Source organism: Macaca mulatta, chromosome 16, assembly GCF_049350105.2.
Source record: "Macaca mulatta isolate MMU2019108-1 chromosome 16, T2T-MMU8v2.0, whole genome shotgun sequence".
Classification (NCBI taxonomy): domain Eukaryota; kingdom Metazoa; phylum Chordata; class Mammalia; order Primates; family Cercopithecidae; genus Macaca; species Macaca mulatta.
The window spans coordinates 4,545,847-4,558,079 of record NC_133421.1 but is presented as its reverse complement, the minus strand read 5'-3'; the positions used below and the strand labels follow the sequence as shown (position 1 = coordinate 4,558,079).

Genomic DNA, 12,233 nt, shown 5'->3' with positions numbered 1-12,233 from the left:
CCGCCTTCTCTCACAGGTTGGTTGGTCTCTCACCTTTGCAATCTGAGGGACACTGGGAAGCTTGCTCAGTCCAGCCAAGGGGATCCGCTCATGCACCGTCTTCAGTTTGGACCTGCACAAGACGGGAGAGAAAAGGACATCCCTAAGAAACAGTCAGTGAGGGCGCAGGGGATCGGGCCTGTCATCTCAGTACTTTGGGAGGCCAAGGAGGGCGGATCACTTGAGGTCAAGAGTTTGAGACCAGCCTGTCCAACGTGGTGAAACCCCATCTCTACTAAAAATACAAAAAAAATTAGCCACGCGTGGCGGCGGACGCCTGTAAATCCCAGCTACTTGGGAGACTGAGGCAGGAGAATCGCTTGAACCCGGGAGACAGAGGTTGCAGTAAGTCGAGATCGCACCACTGCACTCCAGCCTGGGCAACAAGAGTGAGACTCCATCTCAAAAAAAGAAGAAAAGAAAAGAAACGGTCAATGAGGAAGGTGGTTGAGATCGCAGCACACAGGACTCTGGCTTCAGGACTCTCTGAGGCCAGATCGGCCTCAGATGAGCCAACCACACACTGGGTACCACACTCACATGGTGCGAAAACGGAATCCTACTTAGGTATGGCTGGGGAGGCAGCTATGTAAAGAACATGCCTGGCTGGGGGCGGTGGCTCACACCTGGAATCCAAGCACTTTGGGAGGCCAAAGAGGGTGGATCACGAGGTCAGGAGTTCGAGACCAGCCAGGCCAATGTGGTGAAACCCCGTCTCTACTAAAAATACAAAAATTAGTTGGGCGTGGTGGTGGGTGCCTGTAATCCCAGCTACTTGGGAGGCTGAGGCAGGAGAATCACTTGAACCCGGGAAGCAGGGGTTGCAGTGAGCCAAGATCATGCCATTGTACTCTAGCCTGGGCAACAGAGCAAGACTCTGTCTCAAAAAAACAAAAAACAACATGCCTGATACATCTGTCTGCTACTGAAATACGGGAAATGCAAATAAGGTCGCCATTATTTTTTGGTTTGTTTGTAGGTTTTTCTGTTCTCCCAAAGAACTGAGCACAGCTTCTGGATATATTTGGGTTCTGTCATGAAATTAAACCTTTATGAAAAGAAAACCTAGTATTTCAAAATCTGGGTTTACTCAAAATCTAAGTGGGATGAAATCTGCTTCATAACGGGATTCACCATGAGAGTCTAAATTTAGCCTGATCCCCTGATTCATTTAGCACATTATGAAAATGCTGGATTTTACTGAATGCTTTTCTGCATCTGAGGAGATAACCATATGGTTTTTAATCTGTTGACCTGGTGAATTACATTTCTGTTGAGCCATTTTTTGATTCCATGGGTAAAAGTCCACTTACTTCTGACATATTGTTTTTAATATCCTGAATTTTTTTATTTTTTATTTTTATTTATTTATTATTTGAGACAGAGTTTCGCTCTTGTTGCCCAGGCTGGAGTGCAATGGCGCGAACTTGGCTCACTGCAACCTCCGCCTCCCAGTTTCAAGACATTCTCCTGCCGTAGGCTCCCAAGTAGCTGGGATTACTGGTGCTCGTCACCATGCCTGGCTAATTTTTTATATTTTTAGTAGAGACAGGGTTTCACTATGTTGGCCAGTCTGGTCTCGAACTCCTGACCTCAGATGATCCACCCGCCTCCGCCTCCCAAAGGGCTGGGATTACAGGGGTGAGCCACGGTACCCGGCTGAATTCCATTTATTAATACAGCAGTCCCCCTTATCCACGGTTTTGCTTCCCCCAGTTTCAGTAACCTGTGGTCGACCACGGCCAAAAAAATATTAAAGGGAAAATTCCAGAAATAATTCATAAGTTTTCAATTTTGTGCTGTCCTGAATAGCATGATGAAATCTTCCGCCATCCCAGTCCATCCATCTGGGACGTGAATTCTCACTCTGTCCACCGTATCCACGCCCTACACGCTCCCTACCCATCGGTCACTTAGCGGCCATCTCAGTGATTGGATGGACCGTTGCAGTATCTCACTGCCTGTGTTCAAGTCACCCTCACCCTTATCATACTAATAATGGCCCCAAAGTGCAAGGCCCATGAGTGATGCTGGCACTTCAGATATGACAAAGAGAAACTGTTAAGTGCCTCCTTTAAGTTGAAAGGTGAAAGTTCTTAATTAGGAAAGAAAATTATATGCTAAGGTTGCTGAGATCCATGGTACGGATGAAATTGTGAAGAAGGAAAAAGAAAATTATTGCTAGTTTTGCTGTTGCACCTCAAACTGCAAAAGTTATGGCCACAGTGCATAAATGCTTAGTTAAGATGAAAAAAGGATGACATGTGTGGGCGAAAGATATAAACAGAGGTGTTTCTGTTGATGGCAATCAGGTTTGGGACTATATGACATTTCGGGCATCCACTGGGGGTCTCGGACTATTTCCCCCACGAATATGAGACTACCGTATTTTATTTAGATTTTCACAGCTCTGTTCAAAAGCAACATCGGCCTATTTTTTATTTTCTTGTATTTTCCTTTCCAGGTTTTGATATCAAGGTGTTATTGCAGTCTTATAAAATTGCTAGGTAGCTTCTCATCCCTTTTTTTTTTTTTAAGACGGAGTCTCGCTCTGTTGCCCAGGGTGAAGTGCAGTGGCATCTCGTCTCACTGCAACCTCCACCTCCCGGGTTCGAGCAATTCTCCTGCCTCAGCCTCCCGAGTAGCTGGGATTACAGGCGCGCGCCACCACGTCCAGCTAATTTTTATATTTTTAGTAGAGACGAAGTTTCCCCATGTTGGCCAGGCTGCTCTCAAGCTCCTGACCTCAGGTGATCCACCCACCTCGGCCTCCCAAAGTGCTGGGATTACAGGCGTGAGCCACCACGCCCAGCCTGATCCTTTTAAACAGTTTAAATGAGATTTTCTCATTCCTTAAAGGTTTGCTAAAACTAGTCTGTGACATCTCTAGGCCTGCTGTTTTTATAGGAGGATACTTTGGGTACTAATTCAAATTCTTCAGTGGTAAATGTTTAGGTTTTCTACTCCTTATTGAGTCAATTTTGGTAATTTATATTTTTATATAAAAGCATTAAGCACATTGGTACAAAGTTGTTTTTGGTATTCTCTGAAGACTTCATCTCTGTCTGTAATCGTCCTCACCTTTGCTGCTGCAATACTATTTGTATCTTTTCTTTCTTTCTTCTTCTTTTTTTTTTTTTCGAGATGGAGTTTCAATCTTGTCGCCCAGGCTGGAGTGCAGCGGCGCCATCTCAGCTCACTGCAACCTCCACCTCCCAGGTTCAAGTGATTCTCCTGCCTCAGCCTCCCGAGTAGCTGGGATTACAGATGCCTAATTCTGTTGTATTTTTAGTAGAGACGGGGTTTCACCATGCTGGCCAGGCTGGCCTCAAACTCCTGACTTCATATGGTCTACCTGCCTCGGCCTCCCAAAGTGCTGGGATTACAGGGGTGAGCCACTGTGCCCGGCCTGTTTGTATCTTTTCCTTGTTTTCCCTTATCAGTTTTAGCTGGAGGTTTATCGATCTTATTAGTCTTTTCGAAGAGATACCTTTTGGATTTTTTCTTTTACCATCTCTATCCTTTTTTATTTTTGCTTCCTACTTCACTAGTCTATTCTCGTCTTTTTTACTTCCTTCCTTCTATTTTCTTCAGAGTTTTTCTACTACTCTTTTTCCAACTTCCTGACTTACATACTTACTCATTTAATCTTTTTTTAAAGTGCATTTAGAACTATACATCTCTCTCTAAATACCACTTTAACTGCAGCCCACACAATTTGATACATAGTATTTTCACTGTCATGTAGTTCTAAATATTTTGTCAGTTCTTTTGTGACCTCCTCTTTAGTCCATTAGTTATGTTTTTAAAGTTTTTAACTTTCCAAATATGAGATTTTTTTCCTCTCCAGTATTTTAATTGTTGATAATTTGTCTTATATTCAAGGAACATAATCTAAATAATATTATTTGAAATGTGTTGACTTTAATACATGGACTTTTACTTTTTCCCACTCCACACAAGCTTGAAAAACGGTATTTTTTCTTTTGTTAAGAGCAGGAATACACATTAGCCAAGATCGAATTTGTTAACTGTATTGTTCAAGTCTTCCATAACCTCACAATTTTTTGCCTGCTCAATCCACTGGTTTCTCAGCAATGTCGTCAAAATCTCCCACTATACCTGAGTATCTGGCTACTTCTCCTTCTATTTCTCTCCGTTTTGCTTTTTAAAATTCAAGATCATGTTATTAAGCACAAGCTCATGACTGTTAGATATTCTGGGTGGACGGAGCATGTTCACAGAACATCTGGGTGATGAAGAACAGAACGTGCCCTCTTTATTATCACATAAGCCAAGGCCTCTGGGAACCTGGAAGAATGACTCCCTGCCCAGTTTCTGAACAAATTCAAAAGCAAAGAAACAACAGAGTAAGGTGTTCGGAGTCAAAATCACTACCACGTGGGAGCACACAGCTTAGCGTGAAGATGAAACGGGTCTAACTAAACACCAGAATCAGCCCAACTTACCCACCCAGTCACAGGCAGTGCTGGCCAAGGGCAAGCCCCCTCCCATAAGGCTGCTGGGTGAGACTTACTGCACAGGGCAGCTCGGTCCAAGAGGAAAAGGGGGAAGGAACACAGCTACACATGTGAGTTCCTGCCCCCTAACACGCCCATCAAAGAGGGCGAAGACAGCCCGGGTGTTACACGAAAGTATTCCCTCTATGCCACAGGAAACATCAGGAGTGGGGAAGAAGAATTCCACGTTACAAAGGAGTACATCATCCCTAGTCTTTTTGTCCTGAAAATCTATTTTGTCTGATATTACTATTGCTATGCCAACTTTCATAGTATTTTTCAGCGTATCTTTTTCCATCCCTTTATTTTAAATCTTTCCACACCATTTTTCTTTAGGTATGTCTCTTGTAAGTAGAATATAGCTATATTTTTAATTCAATCTGATAGGCTGGTATTGTAATAGGCTAATTTAATCTATTTATACTTATTGCAATGACTATCGTATCTGAAACTATTTCTTTTTTTTTTTTTTTTTTTTTTTTGAGACGGAGTCTTGCTCTGTCACCCAGGCTGGAATAGAGTGGCACGATTTCGGCTCATAGAAACCTCCGCCTCCCAGGTTCAAGCAATTCTCCTGCCTCAGCCTCCAGAGTAGCTGGGATTACAGGCACAGGCCACCATGCCCAGCTAATATTTTGTATTTGTAGTAGAAACGGGGTTTCACCATGTTGGCCAGGCTAGTCTCAAACTCCTGTTCTCAGGTGATCCGCCCACCTTGGCTTCCCAAAGTGCTGGGATTACAGGCGGGAGCCACCATGACTGGCCTGAAGTTATTTCTAAACCATCATTTTATATTTTCTATTCCTTGTGTTTTCTTTCCTTTTTTCTCTTCCTTTCCTACCTACAATTGAATTTTTTTTTTTGCTTTCTTTTTGTTAATCCTCTTTTGATCTCCTACTAATTTGCTATAGACTGTATTTCTGTATCTTCCAATACATCTATTTATATTTTTTTCATCAAACTCTAAGATTGTATTCTCTCTCCTGAGGGGCATAAATAAGAAACAACAGAGTATACTTTTATCCACTGAACATTTTTTCCTTCCCATTGTCCTTGCTACTTCAGTTTATAAATTTAGTTCAAACCTCCTTTTAAACATGCAAAAGAAAACCCACTTTTTACCGTCAGTAATTAAATTTATCAACATACTTTACCTATTTCTTGTCACTTTCTAATTAAATCTTTTCTGGTTTTTCTTTTCTTCTGACTGAAGTATATCCTTCAGCAATTCTTTCAGAAAGAGCCCGAGTGGGACACTCCCTTCATTTTTTTATGTCTGAAAGCAGTTTTACTTTGTCTTTGGCTTTTCTAGGTATAGAATTTTAGGTTGAGGGTTATTTTCCTTCTTTCTTTTTTTAAACACTTGAAAGATATTGCCCCATTGTCTTTAACAACTATCATGAATAAGGAGAAATCTATTCTCAGCCTAGTTCTCATTAGATCGTAGATTATCTTGCCTGTATCCTCAGACAGCTTTTTAAATTTTTTAAAATTTTTAAAATCTTTTATCTCTGATGTTTCCCTTCAACATGTCTGGAAGTATTGTTTTGTTTTTAAATCACTTTCAGCAGCATGGTGTGTGCTTTCTTCAATTCTGAAACATTCTCAGCTAATACTTTTTTGGATATTTGTTCACTAGTCTATTCTTTGCTTCTGGAATGTCTTTGAGACAAATGCTGGGGCCTCCCAGTCTATTATCCACATATCTTCTTTTTCATATACTTCATCTCTCGATCTGTGCTGAGTTCTGCAGGAATTCCTTGGGTCTATCTTCCGATTCATAAATTCATTATTTAAACAGACTAGATTTTATCCCATGTGTTAAGTTTATTTCTACAATTATTTCTTGAGCTCCCAACAATTTTACAGTCTTCCTTTTGTTTGTTGAGATGGAGTCTTGCTCTTGTCGCCGAGGCTGGAGTGCAGCGGTGTGATCTCGGCTCACTGCAACCTCCACCTCCCAGGTTCAAGTGATTCTCCTGCCTCAGCCTCCTGTGTAGCTGGGATTACAGGCACCCGCCACCACATTTGGCTAGTTTTTATATATTTAGTAGAGACAGGCTTTCGCCATGCTGTCCAGCCTGGTCTCGAACTCCTGAACTCAGGTGATCCACCTGCCTTGGCCACCCAAAGTGCTGGGATTACAGGCGTGAGCCATAGCGCCCAGCCTGTTTTACTTTTACAACCATGAGATCTTGATTCATTTGTCTGCATCACAATTTATGAACCATTTTACGGATGCTATTCGTTCTTTAATCTTATTAAGATCTTAAATATATTTAAGTCATTTTGAAAGTGGACCATTATTTGAATTTCATCTGCAGTAAATTCATCTCCCACTTGTTGGCGTTTTTGAATGTCTTCCTGGGTTTTTCCCAGGTGTTTTGGAATTTTCCACCTCCTTTCCTGTACTCGCAGTGCAGACCACCTTGGTTCAGTCCCCATCATGGCTGGTGCTTAGCACAGCTCTAGCGGCCTTTGCATCAGGCAGTCTTGGTGGTCTGGATCATCACCTGTGATCATCACCTGGCTCATCACAGCAGCCTCCTGACTCACCTTCCTGCTTCTGGCCTTGCCTTTCCTCTATGCCATTCTTCTTATTCTAGCCAGAGTGGTCATTCTCTTTTATTTCCTTTTTTTGGGAGATGGAGTCTCGCTCTGTCGCCCAGGCTGGAGTGCAGTGGCACTATCTCGGCTAACTGCAACCTCCTCCTCCCGGGTTCATGCAATTCTCCTGCCTCAGTCTCCCGAGTAGCTGGGATTACAGGCGCCCGCGACCATGCCTGGCTAATTTTTGTATTTTTAGCAGAGACAGGGTCTCACCATGTTGGCCAGGCTGGTCTCGAACTCCTGACCTCATGATCCACCTGCCTCGGCCTCCCAAAGTGCTGGGATGACAGGCGTGAGCCACCGTGCCCGGCGCCAGGGTGATCATTCTACTGTGCAAATCTGATCATGACCTTCTCCCTTCAGTACCTCTCCTATGACTCTTAGGATAAAATCCGAGCTCCTAAACATCATCGGTATAGGATCTAGCCTTTTCTTACTTCTCTAGCATCATTTATCAACCCTACACACACTCAGACACACCCTCCACATTCCCTTCAGTTCTCCCTCACCACCTACGCCTCGCATCACTCTCACTAGCCTATAGTGATCCATGTTCCTAAGAAGATGAGTAAGACGGAGAACAGAAACAAGAATCTCTAAAATGCAGTGCATTTAGACTGAATGCCTTCTATGGGCAAGTCACAAGAACTCATTCCTCACAGTGTCTCTACACTAGACAAAGTCTGGCATATATGAAGCCTTAGGTAAACAAACACTGAATGAATTTCCTAATATTAACCATCCTGCATTCGTAAAATAACTCTTTCTTGGCTATAGTGAATTATTCCTCATAGTCTACTTAGATTTGAGCTTCTGAGACTGATATTTTATTTAGAACATTGATTTCTATATTCATAAGGAATACTGGCCCCTACCTCTTTGTTTTTGTATCTCATTTCACTGATTTTTTTTCAAAAAGATCTTTTTTTTTTTTTTTTTTTTTTTTTGGAGAAGGGGTTTCACTGTTGTTGCCCAGGCTGGAGTGCAATGGCACGATCTTGGCACACTGCGATTACAGGTGTGCACCACAAAGTCCAGCTAATTTTTTTGTATTATTAGTAGAGACAGGGTTTCACCATGTTGGCCAGGCTGGTCATGAACTCCTGACCTCAGGTGATCTGCTCACCTTGGCCTCCCAAAGTGCTGGGATTACAGGCGTGAGCCACCGCACCCAGCCCATAAAGATCTTTTAAGCATTATTAAATTAATTGGGAAGCTTTCCATATTTTTCTTTTTTTCTTTTCTCTGGAACAGTTTAAATAACATAAAATCTGTTCCTTTAAAGTTTAAAACACCTTCCTGCAAGGCCATCTAGATCTAGAAACATTTGAAGAGATAATTCTTTGAGAACTTTTTCAATTTCTTCTCCAGTTGCTGGTTTGTTCAGGTTTCTTTTTTTACCTCATCTTAAGTTACGTCTGGCAAACTTTCCTAGAAAGGCATCTGTTTCAAATAAAATTTCAAATAAAATTAGAAACAGAAGCAATTTAATAGCATGAGTTGAACACAGCATCCATTAGTAATCATTTAATCTCCACATCTGTGGTCATGCATCTTTTTATGACTAATTTTGTATATTCTTATTTTCTCTTCTCATCTATATTTGACTAGCTAGTTACCTATCTTATTGCTTCTTCCAAAAGAAACCTAGGTGTATCAAGTCTCAAATTCTTTTTATTTTTAGTTTATTTATTTCTGCTTCAATTTTTGTGAATTCCTTCCTCTGTCTTTCTTTAGGTAACAATATTGGTAATAATAATAATAATAATAGCCACCATTACTGAGCAGCTACAACATGTCAGGTCCTCACTCACCAGGACACGTAAGCACTCAATAATTTCAAGGTACATGCTCCCATCATCATTTCACAGAGGAGGAAAATGAGACATGGAGAAGATGCTAACAATAATAGCAACTCATGAGTACCATTCTTATTTTTATTTTACTGTGTTACTATTACTTTTATTTTTGTAAAGATGAGGTCCATTCTATTGTCTAGGCTGGTCTTGAACTCCTGGACTCAAGTGACCCTCCCAAAATGCTTGGATTACAAGCCTGAGCCAACACGCCCGGTAGTTTTTTTCTTATTTAATAGGAAACCATTTAAGGTAATGAATTTTCTTCTAAGGATTGCTTTGAATACAACCCAAAGGTTTTAAGTATAATCTTATAAATGTCATTATTTTATAAATATTCTGTAACTGCAGCTTCTATTCTGTTTGGCCTAAAAGCTACTTAAGAGGCCGGGCGCGGTGGCTCACGCCTGTAATCCCAGCACTTTGGGAGGCTGAGGCGGGCGGATCACGAGGTCAAGAGATCGAGACTATCCTGGCTAACACAGTGAAACCCCATCTCTACTAAAAAAGACAAAAAAATTAGCCGGGCGAGGTGACGGCCGCCTGTAGTCCCAGCTACTTGGGAGGCTGAGGCAGGAGAATGGTGTGAACCCGGGAGGTGGAGCTTGTAGTGAGCTGAGATCGCACCACTGCACTCCAGCCTGGGCGACAGAGCGAGACTCCGTCTCCAAAAAAACAGCTCCTTAAGAAAGTATTGGGACTGTTTACTTCTGAGTGGTTTAATGGGTTGTTAAAAATCATTATTTTGTTATTAATTGCTAGTTTTATCATCAAATTGAAGGTGAATACATCCAGCAGAGAATTTGTTCTTTGAAATGTATTTAGGTTTACTCCATGGTTCAAAAGTTCCTAAATATAGCTGCTATCAATAATTACCTACAAGTAAGTTAGTTACATAGGTTGATTTATTGATTGATTTAATTTATTTATTTATTTAAAAATAGGGTCTTGTTCTGTCACCCAGGCTGTAGTGCAGTGGCACAATCATGGCTCATTGTAGCCTCTACCTCCCAGGCTCAAGCAATCCTCCTGCCTCAGCCTCCTGAGTAGCTGGGACCACAGGTGTGTGCCACTTCACCCAGCTAATTTTTTTCTTTTTTAAAGAGATGGGATCTCCCTATGTTGCCCAGGCTGGTCTTGAACTCCTGGGTTGAAGTGATCCTCCCACCTCAGCCTCCCAAAGTGCTAGGATTATAGGCGTGAGCCAGTGTGCCTAGCCAAGATTTTAAAAAATAGAATCTTAAATAACAGCCCAATTTAAAAAGAAGCAAAGCTTACAAACAGACAGTTCACAGCAAATAAATAGAAGCGGTTCTTAAATATATGAAGAGATGTCCAACTGATTCATATTAAGATTATAAATTTAAGCAACACTAAATACTATTCTCATCTATCAGATTGGCAAAAATCCAAGTGTTTGACAATACATTCTACCGAAGAGGCTTTGGAATAAAAAGCACTTTGATACATTGCTGGTGAAAGTTCGAATTTATATAGCCCCTACAAAGGGTAATTTAACATTATCTATCAAAATACAAATGCAGTTATGTTTTAACCTAGCTATCTCATCTGAGAAACCATCATAATCCATAAAAATTGACGTCTGCACAAGGTTATTCATTTAATCATTACTGTGTTACCAAAATATTGGCAATGGTCATTAACAAGGGATGTATTATTATTTTTATTTTATTTTTTTATTTTTTTGAGACAGTCTCGCTCTGTCGCCCGGGCTGGAGTGTAGTGGCGCCATCTCAGCTCACTGCAATCTCCGTCTCCTGGGTTCAAGTGATTCTCCTGCCTCAGCCTCCCAAGTAGCTAGGGTTATAGGTACACATAACCACGCCCAGCTAATTTTTCCATTTTTAGTACAGATAGGGTTTTGCCATGTTAGCCAGGCTGGTCTTGAACTCCTGACCTCAGATGATCCATCTGCCTCGGCCTCCCAAAGTGCTGAGATTACTTACAGGTGCGAGCCACCATGCCTGGCCCAGGGGATGTATTAAATAAATTATTTCACATCCATGCAATGGAATAGTATGCAGCAGTAAAATACATTAAGACATTCTCTATATGCTAATATGGAAAACTCTGTAAGATATATTTTTTTTGTTTGTTTGTTTTGTTTTTTTTTTGTTTTTTTTTGAGACGGAGTCTCGCTCTGTCGCCCAGGCTGGAGTGCAGTGGCGCGATCTCGGCTCACTGCAAGCTCTGCCTCCTGGGTTTACGCCATTCTCCTGCCTCAGCCTCCTGAGTAGCTGGGACTACAGGCGCCCGCCACCGCGCCCGGCTAATTTTTTGTATTTTTAGTACAGACGGGGTTTCACCGTGGTCTCGATCTCCTGACCTTGTGATCCGCCCGCCTCGGCCTCCCAAAGTGCTGGGATTACAGGCGTGAGCCACCGCGCCCGGCAGATATATTGTTAAGAGAAGCAAGTTACAGAATTCTATAGAATCCTATGGAAATAAGGAAAGAAATAAGAATATATATATTTAGGCCACAGGCAGTGACTCACGCCTGTAATCCCAGCACTTTGGGAGGCAGAGGCGGGCGGATCACCTGAGGTCAGGAGTTCAGGATAAGCCTGGCAAACATGGTGAAATCTCGTCTCTACTGAAAACACAAAAAAATTAGCCAGCCATGGTGGCATGCACCTGTAGTCCCAGCTACTTGAGAGGCAGAGGCAGGACAATCGCTTGAACTGGGAGGCAGAGGTTGCAAAAAGCCAAGATTGCGCCACTGCACTCCATCCTGGGCAACACAGAGAGACTCCATCTCAAAAAAAAAAAAAAAACACACACACACATATTTACGTATCTTATTTATTTATTTATTTAGTGTGTGTGTTTCAAATGGTTGGGTTGGAGCTTGGAAGTCTAGGTTTTGGTTTTTGTTTCTTGAGTTTGTTTGTTTGTTTTTGCTTTGTTTTACTTTGTTTTAAAGATCCAAAATGATTCTGATGTAGCAGGTCCACAGAAAACTACTGATCTACTATGTAGTCAATTTGTGTAAGCGTTCCAAAGGCAATTGAAAAGAAGCAACATCTGTTAGAGGATCAAAGTCTGATAGATACAGAAACAGATATATATATATATATATATATATATATAGAAAAATATGTATATAATTGACATTAATAAGATGAATAAATATAATTTCTAACTCTAGTATTGATATGTCAAGTGATGTGTGTTAAAAATCTACCAT

At 41.5% G+C, this 12,233-nt stretch overlaps 1 protein-coding gene across 9 annotated transcripts in view; it reads right to left on the bottom strand.

Annotated features, from left to right (window-relative positions):
* RAP1GAP2 (RAP1 GTPase activating protein 2) overlaps nucleotides 1-12,233 on the bottom strand; it is a 299,993-nt gene that overhangs the window by 57,616 nt on the left and 230,144 nt on the right. For all 9 annotated transcript variants that reach the window (XM_077969813.1, XM_077969814.1, XM_028835883.2 and 6 more), the window contains one exon: nucleotides 34-112. In XM_077969813.1, the coding sequence (XP_077825939.1) occupies nucleotides 34-112 (79 nt within the window). The remainder of the gene's footprint in view (nucleotides 1-33; nucleotides 113-12,233) is intronic.